The 27981-nt window shown below is 42.8% G+C and overlaps 3 protein-coding genes across 6 annotated transcripts in view; 1 reads left to right on the forward strand and 2 right to left on the reverse strand.

The window, feature by feature from the left end:
• The window catches only part of LOC141515287 (putative tetratricopeptide repeat protein 41), an 83095-nt gene extending 82446 nt beyond the window's left edge, over positions 1–649 (reverse strand). For 2 of the 4 annotated variants that reach the window (XM_074226729.1, XM_074226726.1), the window contains exon 1: positions 544–649. The gene's annotated coding sequence lies outside the window, so the exon portion shown is untranslated. The other 2 variants (XM_074226728.1, XM_074226727.1) reach the window with 2 other exon arrangements.
• Positions 650–987: 338 nt separating this feature from the next.
• On the forward strand, positions 988–17469 carry HSP90B1 (heat shock protein 90 beta family member 1). Its single transcript, XM_074226730.1, has 18 exons — positions 988–1243; positions 4080–4182; positions 5021–5162; positions 5609–5725; positions 6238–6569; positions 6938–7049; positions 7393–7506; positions 7962–8078; positions 8874–9011; positions 9115–9192; positions 9291–9356; positions 10443–10712; positions 11238–11483; positions 12053–12189; positions 12566–12644; positions 12747–12902; positions 14148–14270; positions 14943–17469. The coding sequence occupies exons 1-18, from the start codon at positions 1192–1194 to the stop codon at positions 14970–14972; spliced, it is 2412 nt and encodes an 803-aa protein (XP_074082831.1). The 5' UTR covers positions 988–1191; the 3' UTR covers positions 14973–17469.
• Positions 17470–22512: 5043 nt separating this feature from the next.
• On the reverse strand, positions 22513–24167 carry UQCC6 (ubiquinol-cytochrome c reductase complex assembly factor 6). The gene is made up of 2 exons (XM_074226731.1): positions 23881–24167; positions 22513–23405 (listed from the first exon to the last, which is right to left on the reverse strand). The coding sequence occupies exons 1-2, from the start codon at positions 23986–23988 to the stop codon at positions 23307–23309; spliced, it is 207 nt and encodes a 68-aa protein (XP_074082832.1). The 5' UTR covers positions 23989–24167; the 3' UTR covers positions 22513–23306.
• Between the last annotated feature and the right edge of the window lie 3814 nt (positions 24168–27981).

Below are 27981 nucleotides of genomic sequence, written 5' to 3' on the forward strand. Positions count from 1 at the left end.
CTTCCAGCCCTGGCTCTATGCCTCCAATGGGTCGGCCACCCCCTCTGAACCTCAGTTTCCCCTTCTGTCCATCCAAGGGTGCTGGACTGGATGACCTCTGGGGTCCCTTCCAGCCCTGGCTCTATGCCTCCAATGGGTCGGCCACCCCCTCTGAGCCTCAGTTCCCCCTTCTGTCCATCCAAGGGTGCTGGACAGTTGTAGGACATAATGGCCTGCCAGGTCCTTCCCAGCTTGAGGGGCATCTATGACTGGCACCGGGTGGGAGAAGGGGGGGCGCAGACTGGGGGAGGGGAGGGCCGAAGGCGCGCAAGGCCAGGAGGAGGGAAAAGTCCGCACATGGTTCGCTCAGGAGGCAAGTCCGGGGGCTTTCCCGGCATGCACCTAAGGGTAGTTCTGGGGCCATTGCATGCCGGGATATGTAGTCTCTCGCGCCGTGCCACCCTCGCCCCGCCCCTTCCAGTTTCTCTGGGCCGCTAGCTAGCTCCTCGGACGCCTGAGAGTCCCGTTTCCCGAGAGGCCTGCGGCAACGGGGGGAGGCCTTACTTGCCGAACTGGGGGCCGAATACGACTCTCAGCGTATTCTTCTAGGGAGGAAAAGCAAAGAAAGTGTTGCCATAGCCACCGTTTCTCCTAGCAACGGGGTAAACACTTTCGAAGAAGAATCCAGAAGTGCTTCCGGGGCGCGACTTTCTCCCAAGGAAGGGGAGGGGGAGGGGCTTCCCGAGTTCGCGCTCATTGGCCGACGTCGGAGCCGACCGAGCCAGGGGCCCGCGGAGACCGGTGATTGGCCGGACGCGACGTAGCTCTTGCGGGCCAATCAGCCGGAGCCACGCTTCGGTCCTCGGGCCCCTCACCTGGAGGGCTGTCATTGGCGGGTCTCCGCCTCCTCCCCCCGCCCTTGTTTTCCATTGGCCGCGCGGGGTGCGTGGTGCGGCGCCATTGGCCGGTTCGTGTTTCCCGTCCCCCGCCCGCAGGGAGTGGGGGGTGAAAAGCGAGCGGCCCGGCTCGGGGGGTGGTGGGCGGATCGCGCTGCTGTCGCTGCCCCTGCGCCGCCGCCGCCGCCGCCGCAGCTCGGGGTGTGAGGAGCGGAGCCCCGCCGGGGGAGGCGGACGGACGGACGGACGGACGGACGGACGAGGCTGCGAGCCGGAGCCTGACGCGCCGTGCCGGACTTGAGCGCGCGCCGCCGCGATGAAGGCCCTGTGGCTGCTGGGCCTGTGCTGCGTCCTGCTGCTGGCCTGCGGTGAGTGAGCGGCCGCGGCCTTCTGGAAGGTTCCGCCGACGGCCCGCCGGGACCCGCCCCGGGGCCGCGCCTCGTCTGCCCGGCCCGGGCCGCCCATGGCCGCGGACCCCCCGGCCACGGAACACCGCAGCGCCCGCAGGGGGAGGGGCGGCCGGGCCCCGGCGTCCCTAGTGTAAAACTGAGTGACCCCGGGGAGAGGGGGCAGCCTCAGTGTCCCTCAGTGTAAAATAGGGTGACCCCAGGGAGAGGGGAGCAGCCTCAGTGTCCCTCAGTGGAAAATAGGGTGACCCCAGGGAGAGGGGGGCAGCCTGTGTCCCTCAGTGTAAAATAGGGTGACCCCAGGGAGAGGGGGGCAGCCTCAGTGTCCCTCAGTGTAAAATAGGGTGACCCCAGGGAGAGGGGGGCAGCCTCAGTGTCCCTCAGTGTAAAATAGGGTGACCCCAGGGAGAGGGGGGCAGCCTCAGTGTCCCTCAGTGTAAAATAGGGTGACCCCAGGGAGAGGGGAGCAGCCTCAGTGTCCCTCAGTGGAAAATAGGGTGACCCCAGGGAGAGGGGGGCAGCCTGTGTCCCTCAGTGTAAAATAGGGTGACCCCAGGGAGAGGGGGGCAGCCTCAGTGTCCCTCAGTGTAAAGTAGAATGACCCCAGGGAGAAGGGGGCAGCCTCAGTGTCCCTCAGTGTAAAATAGGGTGACCCCAGGGAGAGGGGGGCAGCCTCAGTGTCCCTCAGTGTAAAATAGGGTGACCCCAGGGAGAGGGGGCAGCCTCAGTGTCCCTCAGTGTAAAGTAGAATGACCCCAGGGAGAGGGGGCAGCCTCAGTGTCCCTCAGTGTAAAGTAGAATGAAGAAGGGGGCAGCCTCAGTGTCCCTCAGTGTAAAATAGGGTGACCCCAGGGAGAGGGGGCAGCCTCAGTGTCCCTCAGTGGAAAATAGGGTGACCCCAGGGAGAGGGGGGCAGCCTCAGTGTCCCTCAGTGTAAAGTAGAATGACCCCAGGGAGAGGGGAGCAGCCTCAGTGTCCCTCAATGTAAAGTAGAATGACCCCAGGGAGAGGGGAGCAGCCTCAGTCTCCTTTAATGTAAGATAGAATGACCCCAGGGAGAGGGGAGCAGCCTCAGTCTCCTTTAATGTAAAATAGAATGACCCCAGGGAGAGGGGGGCAGCCTCAGTGTCCCTCAATGGAAAATAGGGTAACCCCAGGGAGAGGGGGGGCAGCCTCAGTGTCCCTCAATGGAAAATAGGGTGACCCCATGGAGAGGGGAGCAGCCTCAGTGTCCCTCAATGTAAAATAGGATGACCCCAGGGAGAGGAGAGCAGCCTCAGTTTCCTTTAATATAAAATAGAATGACCCCAGGGAGAGGAGAGCAGCCTCAGTTTCCTTTAATGTAAAATAGAATGACCACAGGGAGAGGGGGGCAGCCTCAGTCTCCTTTAATATAAAATAGAATGACCCCAGGGAGAAGGGGCCAGCCTCAGTCTCCTTTAATGTAAAATAGAATGACCCCAGGGAGAAGGGAGCAGCCTCAGTTTCCTTTAATGTAAAATTGAATAATCACAGGGAGAAGAGGGGAGCAGCCTAGAGGCCCTTGATTTCCCCTTCTGTAAAACAGGAAGGACCACGTGGAGAGAAGCATCCTAGGGAGAGAGTGGATGTGTGAAGACACAGCATCTTGTGGCAATTCGGGGCAGGTCTTGGAGTCCAGATCCACAAGGATCCGAGTCTTGTCATTCTCTGCTCCCAATCCCCAGCTGCAGTTTCTTATTCATAAATCAAGTCAGTTGGTGTGTGTTAAGGACTCGCTGTGTGTAGCAGGCCCTGGGCTAAGTGCTGGGGATTCTTAGAAAGAGAAAAAAGCAGTCCCTGCTTCCAAGGAGCTCCCAGTGTCAGGGGAGCCGGCTATGTGAACATGATGCACACTGTCATTAATCTTAATATGCTGTTCTAACTTTTGGTGATACTATTAGAACACTAGAACAAAGGAGGCCCTGGTGGAGGCTTCTTGTAGAGGATAATGATTATAAGTGGAGGTCTTGTCATAATGATGCTCAGCTCCAGAGTGATAGATGCAGGGCCAGCCTGGGAGTCCCCTCTCTAAAAGGGGACTGATCCTGCAGAGATTATGTATTGGAGGTCAAGCTGGGTTGAAGTTCCTTACTCTAAAAGAAGTCCAGAGAGAAATGCATTCGCTTTGTAGTCAAAGGAATGGGATTCGAATCCTTTTTGTTGAGGAAACCTGTAATCACATTACTTTATTCTCCCTGGGACTCAGTCTGCTTCTTGTAAAAGGAGGATGTTGGACTAAATGGCCTCTCAAACACATTCCCTTCCTCCCCCAGAGTCCTTGGGTGGGACTGACTGGCCCCTGAGGACCTTTTAGCAGATCTCTCTGCTTAGTCTCTCCAAAACCATTTTTCTGCATTGCTGGGAGGTGTTCACAATTAGGGTCATAAAGTAAGGATTCAAACTCCTTATTTATGCGTTGTCTGTTTGAGTCTCATCAATTCTGAGGTATGTGCTGCCAGCGGAACTGTCTGGTTTAGGCAGCAGGGAAAAGACCAGAGAAGAGATAGGCCATGCCTAAGAATTCTGGCTGGCATTTGAACCCAGGACTTTCCAAGTAGAAAACTAACGAATCTGTTTCTGGGGCGGAGCAGCTGGTCATCCCTTTAGTCAGCCCCAACCTTGAATCAGAAGCTGACTTTGAGGTTTAGTCCCGTGTACACGAGGCTTCTGGGCTCCACCCCTTCCCTTCCTGCACCACTGGGCCCCCTATTAATTATCTGCTCCCATGTGACTGGGAAGGTTGTTGTCTCACACAAGGAACCTCCTTTTCCCTTAGGCTCAGTTAAAGCAGACGACCAAGTGGATGTGGATGCTACAGTGGAAGAGGATCTTGGTAAAAGCAGAGAAGGTTCTCGAACAGATGATGAAGTAGTCCAGAGGTTAGTGGTGATGTGAAACTCTCAATGAGTTACTACAAAAGGGCCAGATGTTGTTTGTGTTCTCAGGTCTCAAAAAGGAAAAGGCATATGAAATCTTGTCAGATGTCTGAAAAAAAATTGAAATGATAGTGTTCTCTACCAAAGGCACAACAAACAAGTCAGATTTTATTTCATTTTCCTGTGTTAAGATTACCTCTTGATTCCCAGTAGAACTGAAGATGAGGGTGAGGAACAGGTTTGTAAGAATAGAATTTGTCCCAAGTATAACTGACCCCTGAAATCAGAAGTAAATCTCAAATGGAGAGACGTGATGTCCATGGGACTAAAAAGGGAATATCAAGAATAAATATATGTGGGGGGCGGCTAGGTTGTCCAGTGGATAGAGCACCGACCCTGGAGTCAGGAGGACCTGAGTTCAAATTTGGCCTCAAGCACTTAATAATTACCTAGCTGTGTGGCCTTGGACAAGCCACTTAACCCCATTTGCCTTGCAAAAAAAATAAATATATATGTTGTATTTTTATTAGAAAACACAGGGTAGAAACATAGAGAACTTAAAAGCCTATTTAGGTTGAAAAGTTGTGTTGGAATATTGTTTTTAAAGCTGAAATTAATTACCCAAACTATTGATTAGTAAACATTATTGGTACAACATGATAATAGAGTGAAAGAAATGTTTGTTGAAAAGACTTCAATTTTACCCTTATTTATGGGTGAAAAGAAAGAGTCAACAGATCACAAATATTGTGTTTCCAGTATCATATTAAACACTGGGGTCCTTGTATTTATTTGCTAACACTTATTGTATTGAGCATGACATTTCTTTCTCTGTCCATAGAGAAGAAGAAGCTATTCAATTGGATGGATTGAATGCATCCCAAATAAAAGAACTTAGAGAAAAATCTGAGAAATTTGCTTTCCAAGCAGAAGTGAACAGAATGATGAAACTTATAATCAATTCTTTGTACAAAAATAAGGAGGTAAGAATTGTGTGCTTTGCCCCTTAATGTAAAGTACATGTGCAAGGCAATAGCTCTTAATTCCTGCCAAGATAGATTTTTTTTTCCACATCTCCATAGAACTGTCCACAAATGTAGTAAAAATGATGTTTAAACAGTGCTAACCTTCCTACCTTTTCTCAAGAAAATATCATTTTGTTATCTTGAACCGGTGATTATAAGTCTAAGATCAATTATGTTTAAACTCACCCTATCACAGAAAAAAAAGTTGAATGAGAGATGAGTAGATTGTGGTTTCTCAAATTGGATATTAAGAAAATTAAATCACCCAGTTTACCAAATGAGATCTCATAAAAGAAGTTAGGTATAAGATTTGACTAGATTTTTTGGGATATTTGGACAGAACTCAAATGGGTCTTAAGTTTGATGTGTATTTTATCTGGGCCCTCTCTTTCAAATTGTTATAGATTTTCTTGAGAGAACTGATTTCAAATGCTTCTGATGCCTTAGATAAAATAAGGCTAATTTCACTGACTGACGAAAATGCTCTTTCTGGAAATGAAGAACTAACTGTAAAAATTAAGGTAAGCTTGAAATTATGATCAACTAATACTTAAAATCAAAAGAAATTTCTAGAAAATAGGTGACAGAATATTTACAGTCTTTTCTCCCATCCTGATATATTTGGGTTTTCCCCGTATTGACTCTTGGGGTTTGTGCCATCACTCAGGGAGAGAGCATAATGTTGTCTACTTTTGTGTATGTAAAGTGAAAGTTAATGTGAACATTAATGGATGGGGACCTTCAAGTATAATAAATACCTGAGTCACAAATTAAATTCTAAATACATCAACTATAGACTTAGTGGTGTATCAAATTCTATTGTATTTGACTTTTTTAAAAAAAAAGGAGAGCATTTGCTCATTTCGAAGTATTTTTTACTGTTCTAAAATAGCAATGCATTTTTATCCTTGATCCAAACCTTCATTTCAGCTGGCTATGGTAGAGAGTACTAGCCCAGGGTTAGGTTGTACAATTTGCTTTGAGTGTTCAGCATCTTAAAGGTTTCAACATCTTGTCCTTCTTTTGATTGTAGTGTGATAAGGAGAAGAACCTGCTGCATGTTACAGACACTGGTGTTGGCATGACCAGGGAAGAATTAGTTAAAAACCTTGGTACCATAGCGAAGTCTGGCACAAGTGAATTCTTAAACAAAATGACAGAGGCACAGAGGGATGGTCAGTCAACTTCAGAGTTGATTGGCCAGTTTGGTGTAGGTTTCTATTCTGCCTTCCTTGTAGCAGATAGGGTTATTGTTACATCGAAACATAATAATGATTCCCAACACATCTGGGAATCTGACTCCAATGAATTTTCTGTCATCGCTGACCCAAGAGGAGACACTTTGGGAAGAGGTACCACCATAACGTAAGTATCACAATTCCTATTATGCTGTATCTGCTCATAATAGTCTGTACTCCTGATGTTTGGGCATTACAGACTTGAATTTCCTACCTCATGGGGTTCTGAAGATAGGGCTGTGTAAGTTTTACAATGGGGTAGTGATATGGGCTGCTTTATTACTGTTATTAGGATGCTTTTCAAAGATGAGGCCAGGGGGACAGCTAGGTGGTACAGTGGCTAGAGCATCGGCCCTGGAGACAGGAGGACCTGAGTTCAAATGTGGCCTCAGATGCTTAATCATTACCTAACTGTATGACCTTGGACAAGACACTTAAAAAAAAAAGATGAGGCTATGTCTTTTCTAAATGTACCTTTTTCTTTCTCTCTTGAAGTCTGGCTTTAAAGGAAGAAGCATCTGATTATCTTGAACTGGATACCATTAAAAACCTTGTCAAGAAATATTCACAGTTTATAAACTTTCCTATATACCTGTGGAGTAGCAAGGTAAATGTGCTTTTTGCTTTGGAATTCATACAACAAACCTTCTCCCCTCCAAACCACCTTACATTGAATGCTCTGTGCTCTGTACTGTGAAGGGATTTGGCATTTTTGCTTTTCAAGGTGGTTCTGATCTAGATCTCACAGATAGATAAGCCTAGATTTGATTCTCTTCTAACTACAAATATATTTTAAAATTAGTCTGAGGCTTAACTGCTTCTGACTGAAAAAAAGGGATAAGGAGTGTCAGAGTTATGGAGTAACTTGTACTATGGTTGCCCCCAGAATGAATCTTAGATAGGCATCCTCTGATGACATGGTTTAGAAAACCCTGTTTGGGTCTCTGCAGACAGAAACCGTAGAAGAACCCATTGAAGAAGAAGAAGCAGCTAAGGAAAAAGAAGAAGGAGATGAAGAAGCTGCAGTGGAAGATGAGGAGGAGAAGAAACCCAAGACTAAAAAGGTAGGGCTGGCCTCTTAGGAACTCATGTGAGACTAGTAGCAGAGAAGTAGGAACCCACACGTGGGTTTGGGTTTAGGAAGCCTTCCAGGCCCAAGACAATAACCTTGCTCTTGCTGTGCTTCCAGGCACTTGAGGTCCAGTTGATGCTTCTCCCCTGACTTTGTCAGGGTTATTCAGGTGGAAGAGTTTGTCATTTTAGAGCCTGGAGGATGTTACATATGACCATAGTTAAAACAACAATCATTAGCCCAATCACACCTTTGTGAGTTGTAACTGAGGAAAGCTTTTTTTATAAACAACCCTGGGAGGTGTAAGTGCCAAGTAATCTCCATTTTAAAGGTGAAGAAACATGTTTGATAATTTAAGGGAATTAATCTGGGCTTATATGGCTCATGAATGTATATGTGTGTAAGGACATAAGGAGGTATTTCTAACAATCACATCTACAAATTTAGGTTGAGAAAACCGTTTGGGATTGGGAGCTAATGAATGACATCAAACCGATATGGCAGAGACCATCAAAAGAAGTAGAAGAAGATGAATACAAAGCATTCTACAAATCATTTTCAAAGGTAAACTTGTCTAAATGTATAGTTTGGATTGGAAGACAGGAGGAAGGGTCATTTTGTATGTCATTCATAGCTCTGAAATTTTTAGTTACTGGGTATAACTGACTGGGGAATAAGCTTTATTTTTCTGGACTATCTAAACAACCTGTGTAATGAGTTTCATCTGCTGATATACACTATTGGATTTTTCACCGGTTGGTTTCTAACTTGACTTGAGCCAATTTTGTAGTACTCGTTTCAATTATTCTCATAGGATCTAGACTTAAAATACCTTCCATAATTCCTATCATAGTAATTATTAGTAGATTATTTAATCAAAATAAATTAAGGGGAAAGATCTTAGTGATTATTCAAAACTCAGGCTTTTAATTCCATCCTTGGAACTCATTTTTGTCTCCTTCCTGTCCCATTCGGTTGGTCTTCTCCCTCATCAACCACACTCCCTGTCCCCTTACCGCCCCCCCATACTTTACCTTGACCTTTTCCTTCCATTTCTTCATACTTTCACAGCTTTCCATGTTTCTTTTTTCTTTTCCCTCTTCTATCTAGCTAGAATTCATCTGTATAATTCCCCCATGTTTACAAAAGGAGTGGAACAGTTTAATGAACTAAAGCAAAAGACTTAAACTGTTCACAGAAGGAGCAAATTTACATTTGTTTTCATTTCTGAACTCAGAAATGATACTTAGCCTCTCAGTGGCTCACCAGAAGTCAATATCTCTTCCCTATGGGAAAAGATTTAGCTTTCATGTTGTTTCCTTGAGTATATTGAAACAGTCAAGTAATCTCTTTCCACAGGAAAGTGATGATCCCATGACTTTTATCCACTTTACTGCTGAAGGAGAAGTGACATTTAAGTCAATACTGTTTGTTCCCACTTCTGCTCCACGTGGATTATTTGATGAATATGGATCAAAGAAGAGTGACTATATTAAGGTTTGACTTGCTTTTTTTTAGTTTGTTTTATGTTGTCTTCAAGTTAAAAATTCTATATGAAATATAATTTTCTGATTATACTTTTATTTTGGGTCTCTTGTAGCTATATGTACGCAGAGTCTTCATCACAGATGATTTCCATGATATGATGCCAAAGTACCTTAATTTTATTAAGGGTGTTGTAAGTATATGAAGATCTTTTTCTGCATTGTCCTGATGATGTTTTTAGTTATTGGCTTGTGTCGTCTAGCATGATCACTGATCAACTTGTTTATTTAGGTGGATTCTGATGACCTTCCTCTGAATGTGTCCCGTGAAACTCTTCAGCAACATAAATTACTTAAGGTGAGCATTTGAAGCTTTCCTGAGTCTTTCATCCAAACATGCATCAAATCCCTGAGCTCAAGTTTTTTAATCTGAGGCCTTCGTTTGTGCTTGAGGGACCATTGTGACTTTTTTTTTGTTTTTGCAAGGCAAATGGGGTTAAGTGGCTTGCCCAAGGCCACACAGCTAGGTAATTATTAAGTGTCTGAGACCGGATTTGAACTCAGGTACTCCTGACTCCAGGGCCAGTGCTCTATCCACTACGCCACCTAGCTGCCCCCCATTGTGACTTATGACACTGTACGATCTCATTTTCCAAATAAGTTTGGGTAAAGGAGAAAGTTTTAACTGAGTTTTTTAATTCATTTTTTAGATCAGTTTCCCCCTTGGATTTTTTTTAGAGGGTTTTCCTTTAGAATGCTAAAGAATTCCTGGTGAAATTTTGACAAACATGATCTGTGGTTAGGAAAAGAGCATTAATGTGAGGATTGGCCTTAAAAGTAGGGCCAGCAAGTGTCTAGGATCACTGGGATCCCTGGGCAAGTAACATCTCTCCTCTGTTGGCCCTGACTTCTCAAGGCACATATTTCCATGTTCTCCAATACTGAGACTAAGGCCAAATAACCACATTTGGGCTGTCCACAAACTTGGTCGTCCACAGTGTTCCTAAGCCACAGAATTAGAAAGCACAACAGTTAATGATGGAGTCTTGGGGCCCATACAGAATGTTAAAGGGTCTAACCTAGAGGTACCTCTGGGGGGTGGGGTAACAGAAGGAAACCCTAAGCAGAAGCAGCAGAGTAGAAAGAAGTTCCTGTTCATGCTGAGACCCTCCAAAGCAGAGGGGTCTTAACTGAAGGACTGCAGGTTGGGGCTTAGTGTAGGGTCTGTTCCTAACAAATTCAGGGTTCTAAAGGTTTTTTATTCCATGAATTTAAAAGCATGATTCTAAGAAAAGGAGGTCCAGTCACAGAGACCACGTGTGACAAGCCAAAGATTGACCTGTGCTTTGTTAACTTGCTAAGATCTGTTTCTTGCCTAGAATCTCATTTAAATGAAAATCTTATCATCCCTACTAACCTGTCTGTTACACCTTTAATTTTCTAGGTTATTAGAAAGAAACTGGTCCGTAAAACCCTTGATATGATCAAGAAGATTGCTGAAGAGAAATATAACAAAACTTTCTGGAAAGAATTCGGCACCAACATCAAACTCGGTGTGATCGAAGACCATTCCAACCGGACTCGTCTGGCTAAACTGCTTCGGTTCCAGTCTTCTCATCATGAAAGTGACCTTACCAGTCTGGATCAATATGTGGAAAGGATGAAGGAGAAACAGGATAAAATTTACTTCATGGCAGGATCTAGCCGAAAGGAGGTAAGCATGGGGTTAGAGAATTGAGGCTCAGGATAGATTGTATCACTATTTATTGGGGGTCAGGGAGCAATACAATTTGAACTAGAAAACAACAGTTCTCAAATTGGGCTGTGAATTCTTAGAAATCCCTGAAGTCAAAAGGCTGTTTTCATGATCTTCAATGCTATTTCCCTGTTAAAGTGCTCCCCCCTCTTCTACTATATAGTGTCAGATTTTCTTCATATATATATATATATATTATATATATATATCAACCCCCCCAAAAAAATCACTTCAGATTGAATGCACAAGCTTTGATAAGAATCTGTCTTTTGTTAAATCAGACAACAAAGATATGCAAAAATATATAAAACAAATCCCATTCTTCTTATTTTTGTTTATTTTGAAAAATGTAGCTTGTCCCAGAAAAAGTATTATTGATATTAACATGTAATATATTTGTCATTTTTTTTTTAGTTAGCTATTTCACAATATAAAGGAACTGTCAGCACAATCTCTCATCTATGAAGTCTATTGACTTTGCAGGCAGAATCTTCCCCATTTGTCGAGAGACTTCTGAAGAAAGGCTACGAGGTGATCTATCTGACCGAGCCCGTTGATGAGTACTGTATCCAGGCACTTCCAGAGTTTGATGGAAAGAGGTTCCAGAATGTGGCCAAGGAAGGAGTAAAGTTTGATGAAAGTGAGAAAACGAAGGAAAGCCGAGCCGCTGTGGAAAAGGAGTATGAGCCCCTGCTGGAGTGGATGAAGGACAAGGCTCTGAAGGACAAGGTAACCCCTTGAAACTAACTCATTGTGGGTCTGCATAGGCCATCTGGGGCCCAGGGGTGCTGCTCTTCCCTTACCCCTCCTTAGATGGCTCTTCAGAACTCAGATCTGCCATCTTCGAATAGTTTGAGTAAGCTGCCTCCTCTCCTTTCCCTCTCTGTTTAGTTCTAAAGTTCTTGATATTCTCCCACTCCTAAAATGTTTCCAGAGCTTTCCTCTCTATGTGACATCTTCCACAATCACCTGGTCCTTTTCCTTCATGCAGAAATTGTGTATCCCTGGTGCCTTGCCCAGAATAGGCAGCTCCCATACTAGCAATGGCTCTCGATTTGCCTGAGCCCAGAGAGGCTTCGTGATGTCACCTGAGCTCACACCATTAGAATCCACCCTCAAACCCAGGTCTTATTGCCTGATGTAGAATTAATGAAGCTTGCCAGTGACAAATTTCAATAACTAGTATTTGGCTCATCATGAGATCCCCTTGTAGCCCAGACTGATTACAAACAAGCAATACAATAAATATGTCGTCCCCTTTGAGACTGACTCACGTTTGCTTCCTTTTTTTCCTTAAGATTGAAAAGGCTGTGATTTCCCAGCGCCTGACGGAGTCTCCCTGTGCTCTTGTGGCCAGCCAGTACGGCTGGTCTGGCAACATGGAAAGGATCATGAAAGCTCAGGCTTACCAGACAGGCATGGATATTTCTGCAAAGTAAGCACAGAGGTTCTGGGGCTTGGCAAATTGCAGGGCAGGCCCTTTCCGGGGGCTCCTAGGGACCCCTGCTGCTGGGCTGGGCACTTCATGAGATGATTGGCAGCTTAGGTATAAGCCACCTTTCCTCCCCCATTCCCACCCCTCGATACCCTAAGTTCTACAAACCTTAGAAATCAGATTTGATTTTTTTTTTTACATGAGTCATCATCTTATCATCTTGCCCATGTTTGCCCCTACTAAGGCAATAGGGTACAAATTCCTCCTTTCTAGAGGTAGCTTGACCTGGGGAAGTAGTAAAAGAAAAATGCAGGATTTTTTCGAGCCCTGGATGAAATTTGAGCTTTGTATATTTGTTCCCTTTATCTTTTGACAGTTATTACGCCAGTCAGAAGAAAACTCTTGAAATTAACCCTCGACATCCACTGATCAAGGACATGCTCCGACGGGTCAAGGTGAGACAGCAAGAGCTGCTGGGGCCTTCTCTCCTCAGTCTTCAGCTTCACTCATAAGGGTTTCTTATTAATGGTGATAAAATTTGTCTCTTTCCCAATCAGGAAGATGAAGATGACAAAACCGTTTTAGACCTTGCTGTGGTCCTGTTTGAAACAGCAACACTAAGGTCAGGATACCTTCTACCAAATACCAAAGAATATGGTGACAGGATTGAAAGGATGCTTCGTTTAAGTTTGAACATCGATCCAGATGCAAAGGTTTGTCCTTTTCTCTCTTCCGTTTCTATTAATTAACAATTTCAGCTTTTCTTCTTTGGTACACTGGGATTTTTGATGGTACTGGATGCCAAGATTTGTTTTACTTTTTTGGGGGATTTTGGGGGGGGGTTGCAAGGCACTGGGGTTAAATGACTTGTCCAAGGTCACACAAGCTAGGTAATTAAGTGTCTGAGGTCAGATTTGAACTCAGATCCTCCTGATTGCAGGGCCAGTGCTCTATGCACTGCACCATCTAGTTGCCCCCTGGATACCAAGATTTGGAATAAATGTTTTGTATGGAGGCGATTCTTGTCAAAAAGGAGAATGGAGGCATCACATAGCCTTTTTAATGGAGATCAGAAGACTTTTCCTCTACCCTCCCTGGCTATTTCTTAAGGTCAGGAGATGCCACATCCCTCCTGTGCTTTTGTATTTCAAGTCAGTAAGATACAGTCCACGTGGTGCCAGGGGAACCTACCAAATCCACTTTTTACGAATGCCATGGTTCCAACTTCCCCCCTGGAGTGTGAGCTCCATTTTCAAAAGACTTTTTACCCCAGCTCACTGATCAGCTTATTAAAGATTTTCATTTTTTTAGAAGCAGAAATTCATGAGATGGTTTTTTTTTTTAAATGATGCTTCCAAGGACTTAAGTTTTTTTTAAAGCTTCCAGGCAATGTCACTCTAGTGCACAAAATATATAGTATTGCAAAGGAATGTATTTTGCAAAATGTTTTTTTAAAAACCCTTTTTCATGGGCCCCAGTTTGAGAGCACCTGAATGTCTAGAAGGTCAGGGTGAGTGCAGTTGCCCCCCTTTGCTCCTGCCATCAAAAGAGTGTGAGCTTGGTCACACAGGCTCAGATCATGAATCAAAAGGCTTCCCCCGCTCTAGTTCTTCCTCCTCTGTTTCCTGCAGTTCTGATTCTTCAGAAACTGAAAGGCCCTGAGGCTCTCTCCTGTTCCTCTGCCCCCTCTGCCATTCATTGTGTTTAATCATAGTAATGGTAACAATGACATGACAGTTATGAGGCTCAGTGCTTTACCTGAGAATCTCATTTGATCTCTACAACATGGGACAGGGAGGCACTATGTAGTATCCCCACTTTACAGAGGAGGGAACTGGCAAGCGAGTGAAGTGACTTGACTAGAATCACACAGCTGGATTTAAATTCAGCCTACCTTCATGCAGGCCCAGCACACTGAAGCTGGAAGGTATATTACTTACATTAAATTTATACCCAAGGTGGAAGAAGATCCTGAAGATGACCTGGAAGATGATACGACAGAAGACACATCAGAAGATTCAAAACCAGAAGATGAAGAAGAAGTTGACATAGATGCAGAGGAAGAGGAAGAAACAAAGAAAGTACGTACAGAGAGAATTTGTGCTATTAGTCCTGTTCAGTCCTGGGCTGTGGCGCTCGACTGCCTGTTCAATTTAAGACCTTGAACCTGAGGGTGCCCCTGGGCTGAGACCTACCCACACTGTATATGGGAGGGGGATATGGTTGGGGAGGTGACTCTTGGTCTGAGACTGAAGAATGACCAGAGATGCTCAGAGGGAATGTACTCCAGATGGGAGGAGGTAGGAGGGGCAGTAGACATAGAACTGGAGATAGAAAAGGACTGAGTGGGGGCCTGGACCAGTGCAGTGACTGGAGGGGATGTGCTCCAATATCCACTGCAGAAAGTGGAAGAGAGCCCACGAAGAGGTCTCTAGTGAGGTCTTGGACTAGGGAGATGATAGTAGTGGTTCTAGTCAGGGTGAGAGGTGGTAGGGTTCAGTAGAAGCTACAGTGTCATTTTATAGCTGCCAAATTTTTCTTAAATATATTTAATGTTGATAAACCCTTACCCCAAGGAGAAAGAAATTGATATTGTTAAATGACTCCAGTGTGATTCTAGCCAACATGGCAAGACACCATATATATATATCACACATATATGCAAAAATAAGTCATGTTCTATAACATTGGAAAGCTATTGTTCATGTAGTTACCTGACATTTACTTACCTTTTGCCTGTTTTGTCTTTATAGAAATCTCCAAGCGGAAAAGATGAATTGTAACTCTCACCATTGGAATCCACTGTATCCAGTGTAGAGAGAAAATGTGAATTTATAAATTGTTCTGTTTGGGGAGGCTTGGAATATTTTTTTGTGTGTTTTTTTTTTTGCTTTGTTTTTTTTTACCCCCTTCACTGTAAAAATGTCAGAATTGTGGGTCCCAGGAAGAAGCCGGTTTTTGTTTGTTTTTGTTTTTGGGATTTTTTTTAGTTGAAAATTTTTTTTAACATTCCTCATGAATGTAAATTTGTACTATTTAACTATTTGGTGTAAAATCTTGTCATGTGTACAAAAATTAAAAAAAATTCCCAAATATCATGTGGTTTTGTTGTCTACCCACTTTATAAAGGCATTTAAATTTAAGGGAATTCTTTTCATTTTTAAGAAAATGTTGATATAAGAAAACCTGAAAGCAGGGACAGCTAGGAGGCACAGTGGGTAGAGCACTGGCCCTGGAGTCAGGAGGACCTGAATTCAAATCCAGCCTTTAGACACAATAATTACCTAGCTGTATGACCTTGAGCAAGTCAACCCCTTTTCCTTGCAAAAAAAAAAGCAACAATTCAGCTGACTTTAATTTGGAAGGAGGGGCAAGAAACAGCTTGAGCTGGAACAGAGGAACCAAGGATCCTTTAAAAGATAGCCAAAGATGCCTTTCCTTAGAATGAGTTTGAAATTAGTATAAAGGCATTCCACTGACTGAGGCACACTTTGAATTTGGCCTGGTAATTTCTCAGGGAAAAAAATCTGGGTAGGCAAAAACATCAGATGTAACCACACATAAACTTTAGCCTTAGATTTTTATAATCAGTTCTAATAACATGCAAAGATAGTTTTCAACATATTTACATATTAATCATACTGTAGAAGTAGTAGAACTAAGGGGGGGGGGAACGAGAGAAAGAAAAAGGTTTTAAAGAGTGAACATAAGGGTGGCTAGGTGGTGCAGTGGTCCTGGAGTCAGGAGGACCTGAGTTCAGATTCGGTCAAAGGCAATTACCTAGCTGTGTGGCCTTGGGCAAGCCACTTTACCCCATTGCCTTGCAAAAACTAAAAAAAAAAAGTGGGCCATAGTATGCTTTGCTCAGCGTTCAGAATCTGCAACTACACTGGATATAGATAGCCTTAGCTTAATAATTTATCTAGTACTTTTAGTATTTGATAAACCAGTTTGACAAAAAGTGAAGAAAATTCAACAGCATTATGGGAAAAGATTTAGACCAACACCTTAAAAAAAGACAAGCTTCAAAGGAGTATGTAACATTAAAAGCCAAATCATAAACAAATAGAAATGGAAAAAATAGATCTATAGAAAGTTCAAAGGGAAATCAACTGGGGAAAAAAATTTTTGCCCCTGATTCTTCTGATAAAAGGTTTCATTTCCAAGATAAAGGAACTGATTTCATATTGTTAAAAAAAAAGTCTTCCCCTTTGATAAATGGTCTTCAGAATTAAAAAAATGGCAATTCTCAAGGGAAAAACCCATGCTATTTAAAGCATGAAAAATATTCAAAATCACTATATGTTAGAGAAATGGAAATTTTTAAGATTCTATCACAGCCATCAAAGTGGCCAAAATGATAAGAAAAACAGTTTTGGATGGGCTGTAGGAAAGAAGGCACATTGGTAAGCTGATGATGGATCCATGAATGGGTATGAGTAGTCATGCTTCTGGCAAGCATTTTAAAATCATACACAAAACGGTATTAAACAGTCATTTTCCTTTGACCCTGCTGACAACTAATAAGCCTATTCCCTAAGAGACTAAATAAGAAATAGTTCTAGATGTATAAAAATACAGCAATCATAAAACGTTGGAAACATTGAATAATGGTTAAAAGTATGTGGCCAGGGGCGGCTAGGTGTTACAGTGAATAGAGCGCTGGCCCCGGAGTCAGGAGAACCCGAGTTCAAATTTGGCCTCAGATACTAATTCCCTAGTTGTGTGGGCTTGGACAAGTCACTTAACCCCATTGCCTTGCAAAAACAAAACAAAAAAAAGTAAGTGACCAGAAGAATGAGGTAGAAGGCCATTAAAAAATGAAATGGCTGATTTCATAAAGGCCCCAAAAGACTAATGCAGAGTAAAGGCAGGAGAGGCAGAAGATTTTGTAACATCAAATATAAACAATTTTCAGAACATATATAACCTGATGAATGCAGTGAACAGACCCAGAAACACAATTGACAATGATACTAAACACTAAAAGCTAAAAAGAATGGCCTCCATAATGACCATTCCTAACTTCAGACAGCTGATGATTAACCACAAAATCCAAGTGATGAATTTAAGGTGCCAAGTGAGAGATAGGAGGAAATTATATAGATTTCTGTTCATTGTTTTAATAGCTATATTTGAGAAGTATTACATGCACTTTCAGATAAGGTTGCTGTATTATTAATGCTAATTTATAGTTTTACTTGTTACAAGAGACCTCTTGGGAGTAAATGCTAAATGTTTTGTAATATAAGAGCAAAATACATCAATAAAACTGAAAAACTAGATCAATAAATACTTTGAGACAACCCTCCCCCCCAAAAGTGAGAGAGAGAAAATCCACCCCTTCCCTAAGCAGCCAAGTCAACTTTTTAACAACATTTTTCTTGGCATCAAATATAGTAGGTACTTAATAAGTATTGCTGAAATTTGGTAGTCAAATTACAATATTGATGGTCATTTGCAGCTCAAGTTCTACCTTTTTTAAAATTTCTTAAATTTTGTTTGTTTGTTTTTAGGTTTTTCAAGGCAATGGGGTTAAGTGGCTTGCCCAAGGCCACACAGCTAGGTAATTAAGTGTCTATGAGGCAGGATTTGAACTCAGGTCCTCCTGACTCCAGGGCCAGTGCTCTATCCACTGCACCACCTAGCTGCCCCACAAGTCCCACCTTCTACAAGAGACCTTTCCTGACCCCCACTTAGCACCATCATAAACCACCCCTCTCTCCAGTTGATAGTCCCTTCCTTTCCAGGGTTATTTCCCATGGACTGGATTTTTGTTGTTTTTAAGTTGCATCCGACTCTTCCTAAACCCACTGGGGGTTATCTTGGCAAAGATACTTCCATTTCCTTCTCCAGGTCATTTTACAGATGAGGAAACTGAGGCAAACAGGGCTAAGTGACTGGGCTAGGGTCACACAAACTAGTAGGTGTCTCAAAACCCGATTTGAACCCAGATTGTTGCATCTTCCTGACTCCAGGCCTGGTTCTTTATGCACTATGACCTCACCAAGCTGCCCCAGGTACAGGATTGACTTCTGTAAAAACCAGAGTTTGAATTCCTTTAAGTGTATGACCCCAAACAAATCACTTAACCTCCCTAGATCTCACATCCCTCATTTGTAAAAATGAAAGGGTTGAACTAGATGACATCTAACATCAGACTTTCTAGCTCCGTAGTCAACTGCCTGTATCTGATGTCCATCCACAGCTACCTATTTGTGCCCATGTTATCGCCTCTGTTAGAATGGAAGCTCCTTGAGGGGTTATTTTTTTGCTTCATCACTATATCTTCACCCCTTGGCACAATTGAGACCTAATAAGGGCTTACTGAATGAAACTGAGTTGTGAGACCCCATACCTGTATTGTGCTTTGACCAACTGGGATGAATCTTTTGTTGGTCCAGATGTGTGGAGGAAGTATTATATAAATTGTGTAAAATAAATAATTCTAAATATTGATATGAATAGGAATATTTATAATTATATAATAAAATATATGATAAATATAAATATACAGAAACATATTTGTCTATAATTTTAATTATGATGTCTATGAAATATATTTGTATAAATGATGATTTATATGATTTATGATGAATTTTAATTATTAATGTGTAATATTAATTTATAGAAAGTATTATATATGATATAAAATTTAAATAATAAAAAGCAGCAATCATAATAAAATAGCCACAGTGACATCATTTATTTAACATCTGCTTTATTCCAGGCAATGCATTAAGTTCTTTTTCAATATTTACTCATTTGATCCTCACATCAAACCTAGAGGTGGGTGCTATTATTATCACCATTTTACAGATGAGACCCAGAGACATAATGTGACTTACTGGTTCCTAGATCTAGAGCTAACAGATACCTCAGAGGCGGTCTGGTTCAACTCCTTCCTTTAACTGAGAGGGAAACTGAGGGACTTGTCCACAATCACACAGGCAACAAATGTCAGAGGCAGAAGACCCTTGGTCTTTTGATTACATACTATATCACCTGCACTATAAAAACTCCCATGGGCTTTTACCACTTCAAGAATCCATGGCTGGAGCCAAAGTAGTTTCATCTATCAAAATAGATCTATCCCACTGCCCCCCGTTTTTCTCCACCCCAAGCCCCCTCCAGCAGGAAAGATGTTCCCTAAGAGCAGCTGTCCTAGAAAACAAAAAATTCTCCCACTATGATCAACTTTACAATAAACCCTCTCCCCCTTGGTTGGATTGAGTTCAAAGGATGTTTAGAAGGTCCATCTGCTCCTGGGCCTCTACTCAAACTATCTCCAGCTTGATAAGAAGGGTCGGCTGGAATTTCCCCTTCCAAGTAGAAAAAAGCTCTCTTACAAAAAGGGGTCAGAGATAGACTGGAAGAAAAAAAACACTTCAGTGACTACTAGCTGAGGTTTGTTACCTTCTAAATTAGTCCCAACATTCTAAGTATCTTGGACTGGAAAATCTTTTTGTGGGTTCTGTCACTCTAGAATTTGGTTGGAGTCATTATTTAAAGGTATTTGGAGGGGTCAGAGTGAACTTGGGTGAGTCCTCACCTTTGCCATCTTGGTTCCATCTCTCCCAATATTTTACGTATCAATAGGTCTCAGTTGCATTCCTAAGCAAATCATGAATCCAAATTATAAGGAACCTTAAATAGAATGGGGAGACAACCTAGAAGAATAGAAAGAGCCTCAGAGCTTGAGTTCAAGGACCTGAGTTCAAAGATTTCCCTTAGGTATTGGGAAAATTCTACTCTATAACCCTCAGTTTCCTCATCTGTTCAAATAAAGGGGCTGATCTCTAAGGCTTCTAAGGCTCCTGCTCCAATTCTATGATCTTCCCTCTCTATCTCTACCTGAAGCATCTTCATGCTGTACAAGATCTCCAAGCAATAGTCATTTTGTGCTCATATTATTGCTAGTGACAAGAAACTCAGGTAGGTCATTCCATTTGGGGCAACTTTCTATTTCAATAAGTTAATTCTAATCTTGAGCCAAAATTTTCTTCTCTATTCTCTATTTAATGCAGCCCTCTGGAGGGGACCACTGTTTCATCACCCTTTTTCACAGGATAACCCTTTGAAATACTTGAAGACAACTCCCCTAACTACCCATAACTTTCCTGCTAAATATCCCAAGGTCCTCAGATAGCTAAATCTGCTAATATCTTAGCTAGAACTATGGTCCTAAAGTCAGAAACATCCTTCAAGGTCAGCCCTTCACTTTACAAATAGGGAAACTGAGATCCAGAGAATTACAAGGTCCCATAGTAACTGTCAGAGCTAGGGTTGAAACATAATACTGTAGATATTCTGTCTTCATCACTCTTTCCATGGCATCTGGCCATAGTTTTGAGCCCTCTTTTCATTCTTGTCCCCATCCTCAAGACATGTCAATGTAAATAGGTGAAAACCACAATTATGTGGACCCCTTAAGCTGTGAAAGTCATGACGTGGGTTTCCTAGCAAAAGTCTCTAGCAGTAAAGATCATGAATAATGTGGGTTACCTGGCACATTTCTATCAATGAAAGTCATAATAATTATGGAGCTCCTATCAATGAAAGCTATAAATAATGTAAACCAAGATTAATGTAATCCAAAAGAAAACATGACTGGGGCATGACAACAATGATCCAGGATTCTAGCCAAAACAGAACTGATAGGGCACCCAGGTGTCTGGGACCTAAGCCCAGAGATGAGCAGAGTAAATCCAAAAAATAGCAGCCAATCCACAACAACATACTCTATAACTCCTCCTCTCTTTGTCTGATTTCTATAATTACCACAGGGGCTTGAGGTGAATGCCAATATGTTGTGTAGCCACTGTCCTGATGTGAGTAGCCCACTTTGATTTTTAACCTACTTATCTTATCAATCTGGAGCTCCCCAACCTCTTCCTTCAGAATTGGCCTGAATCCTTGGTTGGGAGAGCTTTGAAAATCCTACTTTTGGGGCAGCTAGGTGGCACAGTGAATAGAACACCAGTCCTGGAGGCAGGAGGTTCTGAGTTCAAATGGGGCCTCAGACACTTACTAATTACCTAGCTGTGTGACCTTGGGAAAGTCACTTAACCTCATGGTCTTGCAAAAAGCTTAAAAAAAAAAGAATCAAATCTTTGTCTCTCTTGGCACTGGTCAAGTCTGGACCAGAGAATGGCGATCAGTCCCTACCTTGGTAACAAGAGTTAACATAAACTTGTCTGTCAAGAATTAAAAATTTTTAAAAACACTTTTAAGTTCTAAGAAAAATAGGAAACAGAAAAAAATAAAAGAAAGCATTTCATTTGGCATGCATTCCCCCAATTTCAGTTTCTCAAATTTTCATTCTCAACTTTTCACTCTTATCCCCCATGATCTAATCAGTTGCAAATGCCTGTTGAGTTTTATCTCCTTGCCAGCCATCTTTTGCTGTCTCCTCACAAAAGAACTTTCATCTCTCACCAAGACTATGAAAACAGCCTCCTCCTGGTCTTCTGTATCCATTGTCTCCCCAGACATCCATCCTTCATTAACTGCCAAAGTAATCTTCCTAAAACCTAGGTCTAACCCCATCACTGCTTTGCTCTAGAAACTTTACTATCTTCCCATTGCTAATGAGATAAAAATACAAATTTCTGACAACCTATTTAGATCTATTTTTCCAGGCTGATTCAAGGATTAGGAGTAGCAACATACATGGGCAATGCACCATTATTGAGGAAATATTGAAAGAGCCAGAAGGTCTCCAGCCACTTGTATACATTTTTTAAATTTTGTTTTGCCAGGTAATGGGGAAATAAATGACTTACTGTCACTTCCCTACAAACATTAAAGTGAAGCCTGGTGGAGGAAAGAGGCCCCCTCAGTTAATAAGTGTCTGAGGGCATATTTGAACTCAGGTCCTCCTGACTCCAGGGGCCAGTGCTCTATCCACCTAATTGCCCCCATATACATTTTCTACAGGGAATCTGTCCAAAAACAAGCACAATAAAAGAACCAGAGGAGATATTGTTGGATGATGGGTTGCAAATCTGCACATTATTGAGATCATGACTATACTGCTGAATTAAAATAATTTATCAAATGCTTTCATATTACCTCAATACAATAACCATGTAAAGTAAATATTACTCTAATCTCCATTTTAGAGATAAAGAAATCGAGACTGCCATACAAATTCCTCTTTTTAGTCTTTCTATATTGAAATGTTTAAGTCAATAATCAAAAAAAGGCCATTTCACAAAGCCAACTACTAATTCCAAAATTTACATCATAACCAACCAAATTAGTTCCCAAACTACATTCCAAAGACTGAGGACAGGTCATTCAAACAATACTCAGGTCATCTAAGTCACTTCAGCTGTTTATTAATTTTATGATCTATATAATTTACAAATCACAACCATGTTTATTAAAGATCATGGAGAAGCCCAGTGCATCAGGACAAAAAGATGACTGTTCCATTATATACAATTCAGAGTGAACAGAATTTGAAAGATTTAAGTAATTTACAAATTACAGCTAAGTTTAATGATCCTGGAGAACGCAAGTGATAGGACAAGCAAGATGACTACGGTCCCCATATGTACAAAAATGGAGTGAAAGTCACTACAGCAGGATTTGTTAATCTTATGATTTATATAATTTACAAATCACAGCCGAGTTTATTCACAATCCTGGAGAAGCCCAGTGCATCAAGACAAAAAGATGACTGTTCCGGTATACAGAGTGAAAGTCACTATAGCAGGATTTATTACATTTATGATTTACATAATTTACAAATCACAGCCGAGTTTATTAAAGATCCTGGAGAAGCCCTGTGCATCAGGACAAAAAGACGACTGTTTCGGTATATAGGGTGAAAGTCACTATAGCAGGAGTTGTCACATTTATGATTTATGTAATTTAGAAATCACAGCTGAGTTCATTAAGCATCAAGGAGAAGCCCAAGGGAGTCAGGACAAGAGATGACTGTCCTGGTCTACACAAAGATGGAGTGAAAGTCCCCACAGCAGAATTTGTTGACCTTATGATTTATATAATTTAGAAATCACAGCCGAGTTTATTAACTATCACGGAGAAGCGTGTCGAAAAGCAAGACGACTGTCCCTAAAGACAAGCGTGCGGGTGTCCGGCGGGGATCACCGCTGCCCAGCCGTCCGGTCCTGCTCCTGTCTGGCTTTCAGCCCCAGCAGCTCGGTTCGAAGCTCGCCCCGTTTTGGGGGGACTTCAGGGATGGTCTGAAAAGGAATCAAAGAGAGATGAAGAGTGGCATCAGCGGGGGCCGGGCAGCCTCATTCATGGGGCAGCTGTCCCATGAAAGTAGGGGCGGCTAGGTGGCACAAGAGCACCAGCCCCGGAGTCGGGAGGACCTGAGTTCAAATATGCCCTCAGACACTTATAACTGAGGGGGCCCCTTTCCTCCACCGGGCTTCACTTTCATGTTTGTAGGGAGGTGGCAGCAAGTCACTTTTTCCCCATTACGCGGCAAAACAAAATTTAAAAAATGTACACAAGTGGCTGGAGACCTTCCGGCCTCAGACACTTAATAATCGCCCATCCAAGTCACTAAATCCCAATGCTTTGCAAAAAAAAAACCCAACATGACGGTGAATCCGGGTGGGGGAAGGAGGCCCCTACAGAGGGCACGGGCTAAGGGCCAGGGAAGGCCTGGTGGCGCCGGCCCCCGGCTGGCACGCTGCCCGCCGGACTCACCAGGTCGGGCCTGTAGTAGCGGTGCACCGCTTCGGCCCCGGCCAGCATGGCCGCCACGCTGGCCGCCATCATCTTCAGGTAGGAGGGCCAGGACACGCCGGCGGGCATGCCGAGGGCAGCGCCACGATCCGGGGCTCGGGGAAGGCCTGGTTGCTAAGCAACGGATGCGGGCGGCCAAGGCCCGCGGGTCCGGGGGCGAGGGCGGGGCGGAGTCTCGCAGGCCCCGCTTCCGGCGGGCGGCTACACGTGTTCCGGTCTGGAGCCGCCACTCCCGGGCAGCACCCGCCCCCCACCTGCCGCGGACACTTCCGGGCGAGGCTCGAGGGCTGCGCGCGCACCCCGGCTGGGCCGCCAATCCGCCCGAACGGGAAGGTCCGGGGCTGCGCGCGCAGCCTCCAGGAGCCGGCCCCGCGGCGCGGCCCCCTAGAGGGCGTATCGGGACCTAAGTGTCCTGGCGCAAGCCACGGGCCGTGCCGGGCGGGGGCCACTTCCGCTTCCGGCCGGGCCAGGCCCGCACGTGAGCCTGGTCCTCGCGCCGGGCCGAGGCTCTTAGGGAGGCGGGCACCGGCGGTCATTTCTGTGGACAGAGGAGCCAACTGGGGCAGACTTGCCCAGGCCACCGGCAGAGGGGGCAGATTTACAAGCCCCAATCAGAGGCTGATAAGCCAATTTTTCATCAGAAATAGAGATAAGACGGAGACCCTGGCAGCATTCTATAAATAAGTCATCCATCTCGTTTTTTTAAAAAAGATTTTGAGTTTTACATTTTTCCTCCTAATCTTACTTCCTCCCCCACCCCCACAGAAGGCAATTTGCCAGTCTTTACACTGTTTCCATGTTATACATTGATCCAAATTGAGTGTGATGAGAGAGAAATCATATCCTTAGGGAGGAAAAATAAAGTATGAGATAGTAAAATTACTGAATATAACATTTTTTCCCCTAATTTGACAGTAATAGTCTTTGGTCTTTGTTCAAAGTCCACAATTCTTTCTCTCATCCATCGCGTTTTGAAGATCTTCAATGAGGGCAATCAGAAAAGCCATTAAAATTTGGAACAATTCATTTTTAGGAAGCATGCCCTCAATTTATCAAACCTAAAATTGCAATTTTGGAAACACCTTCCCATGGTCCCTTACTCTGCCCTCAAAGTCTATAAATGTGACAGTCTTTCAGATACATGAAAACTGTTAAAATTGAACTCCCTTTGCTTCTCTTCCCCAGGCTAAATATCCACTTCCTTCAGTTAATCCTTACCTGAGGGTCAGCTTCAGTTGTCCTGATTCCTATCTGACCACTGGACCCAGCGGAGAAAGTGAGACTGGTGACTTTGCACAGCACCCCCTCATTCAAATCCAATTCTCTTATTTATTATGACATCACCTCCCTGATGTCCTCTTCAAGAACAACGGAAAAACATTTACAATGTGAAGTCTGTTCATTATCAAAGCCCTTCACAATCCTGAGTACCCATTTCTACTCACTTTCTGGGTTATCATATCCTTAAACTGGGGTCCTTAGTGAAACCCAAAGCTAAAAGCCCAATAGCTTAATATTCTTGTAACTGGTGGACTAATTATTCAAAGCTCCATGCCAGATTCAGGAGCAGAATCAAAGCTCCCAAGGTCTGGGAATTAGGTGCTCTTATCTTCATTTTACAGTTACGGAAACTGAGGCTGAAAATATCCTAAGGTCACACAACTAGAATGTGTTTAAGGGAGGATTTGTACTCAGTTTTTCTTTAAGTTCGACATTTTATTACATAATTTTGTGTTACCTGTTGCACATATAGATTTGATATGTATTCATGAATTTGTCTTGGGAGGAGAGATTCTAATCTTCTAGCTTTCAGATTTGAGAAAGATATGAGATTCTATACTCTGTTCAGGTTCCTGAAAAAAGAGAAGAAGTCAACATGTAGGGAGCTATCTCTTCAATCACATCCCTATCTTCAACTTGCCATGCAAGAGACTTTTTGGAAATTTCTCCTTGGGTAAAAGTACAGATAAGAAAGACGTGGTGGGGGGCAGCTAGGTGGCACAGTGAATAGAACACTGACCCTGGAGTCAGAAGTACCTGAGTTCAAATCCAGCCTCGGACACTTAATAATTACCTAGCTGTGTGGCCTTGGGCAAGCCACTTACCCTGCTTGCCTTGCAACAACAAAAAAAAGACCTTGGTTGCCCTAAGATATCTCATTTCCAATGACATAACTCACTCTATTGACTATTATACTATCATCTGCATAAATTTTATGATACAGTTTGCTCTCATCTTAGATAAATGGGTTTACTTTGCTATTTGCTGCCTAGATATTTGTGAAACTGGAATTTGATGAGAAGGTAGTCAAGCCTTGGATATATATAGATTGGGACACTTCCCAATTATGGGGTGATGATCAAAAGTTCAGCTTGTAACTAAACATTATTTTTCCTAGACCAACAATATTTAGATGGGGAGGAAATATTTTTGTTATTCTAGGACTCTGAGGATAACAAAGTAACCCGTCTCTAGTCCCAGCCAACCTCCTGCTTCGCTTCCTGGCAGGAATTAAAGTCTTGGAGAAGGCTGGGGGAGAAAACTCCAGAAATATCTAGTCATGCTTCCCTTGAAGCTATATTTGGACAAATTCATGAATACATATCAAATCTATATGTGCAACAGGTAACACAAAATTATGTAATGAAATGTCGAACTTAGAGAAAAACTGAGTACAAATCCTCCCTTAAACACATTCTAGTTGTGTGACTTTAGGATATTTTCAGCTTCAGTTTCCTTAACTGTAAAATGAGGATAAGGGTACCTAACTCCTAGGGTTGTTGAGCACTCGCTGCACCTGGGGGCTCAGCTTTTCAGACCATTCCTGAAGAAACCCCCAAAATGTGGTGCACTTCGAACCAAGCTGCTGGGGCTGCAAACCAGACAAGAGCAAAACCACACAGCTCAGTAGCAGTGATCTCTGGCTGGAGGAGCTCTCACTCTGTCTATCTATACAGACAGTCATCTTACTTGTCCAGATGCACTCGGGGTTCTCCATGATCATCAATAAAGATAAAGATAAAATAAAGTGAATTACTTTGCAAACTTTAAAGCACTATATCATTTTTATTATCACAACTAAATACAGTACTTCAGATGCAGCAGAATATTCCAAGACAGAGTAAAAAGCTAACTTATTATTAGCTTATTATTTGTGGAATAGACTTTTTTTTTGGCTGTCACATCCCACTGATGACTCATATTAAACTTCAATCCACTAAAACCCTTAACTCTTTTTTTTAAAGATTTTATTTATTTTGAGTTTTACAGTTTTCCCCCTAAACTTACTTACCTCCCCCACACACACAGAGTGCAATTTGCCAGTCTTTACATGGTTTCCATGGTCTACATTGATCCAAATGGAATGTGATGAGAGAGAAATCATATCCTTTAGGAAGAAACATAAAATATAAGAAACAGCAAGATCAGACAATAAGATATCAATTTTTTTTTCTAAATTAAAGATAATAGTCCTTGGTCATTGTTCAAACTCCACAGTTCTTTCTCTGGATGCAGATGGTATTCTCCATTGAAGACAGCCGTAAATTGTCCTTGATTGTTGCACTGATGGAATAAGTGAGTCCATCAAGGTTGATCATTGCCCCCATGTTGCTCTTAGGTTGTACAGTGTAAAAACCCTTAACTCTTAACAAAATAAAATTGTTCCCTAACTACATGTCCCCCCATTCTGTACTTATGAAGTTGATCTTTTGCCCCAATTTATCTTGGTGGAATTCCATCTTATGAGATTCAGCCCAGTGTTCTGGCCTGCCAACAGTTCTTTAAATTTTGACTGTTATCCATTGTACTATCTATCCTTCCAGTTTTGTGTAATATAATAATCTGATGCTCCCATCATCTATGTCTTTATACAAGTCATTAATAAATGTGTCAAACAATACAGGATCAGCTTTAGAGACACTCCTTTTGAGACCTCTGGCCAAATTAAGATAACGACTCTGAGTCTGCCCAGCATTCAACCATTCTAAATCTAATTACCTACACCTTCCCATCTTCTCCATAAGAATAGTATGGGATACATTATTAAAAGCTTTGCTAATG

This window comes from Macrotis lagotis, chromosome 2 (assembly GCF_037893015.1).
Source record: "Macrotis lagotis isolate mMagLag1 chromosome 2, bilby.v1.9.chrom.fasta, whole genome shotgun sequence".
Classification (NCBI taxonomy): domain Eukaryota; kingdom Metazoa; phylum Chordata; class Mammalia; order Peramelemorphia; family Peramelidae; genus Macrotis; species Macrotis lagotis.

Excerpts from the sequence above, each read along its gene's own strand:
- HSP90B1 (XM_074226730.1), top strand. The coding sequence starts at position 1,192 with ATGAAGGCCCTGTGGCTGCTGGGCCTGTGCTGCGTCCTGCTGCTGGCC. Across the intron at positions 10,713-11,237 it reads CAGGATCTAGCCGAAAGGAG|GCAGAATCTTCCCCATTTGT; the intron begins GTAAGCATGGGG and ends TTGACTTTGCAG. Across the intron at positions 14,271-14,942 it reads AAGAGGAAGAAACAAAGAAA|AAATCTCCAAGCGGAAAAGA; the intron begins GTACGTACAGAG and ends TTGTCTTTATAG.
- UQCC6 (XM_074226731.1), bottom strand. The coding sequence starts at position 23,988 with ATGCCCGCCGGCGTGTCCTGGCCCTCCTACCTGAAGATGATGGCGGCC. Across the intron at positions 23,406-23,880 it reads GCTACTACAGGCCCGACCTG|ACCATCCCTGAAGTCCCCCC; the intron begins GTGAGTCCGGCG and ends ATTCCTTTTCAG.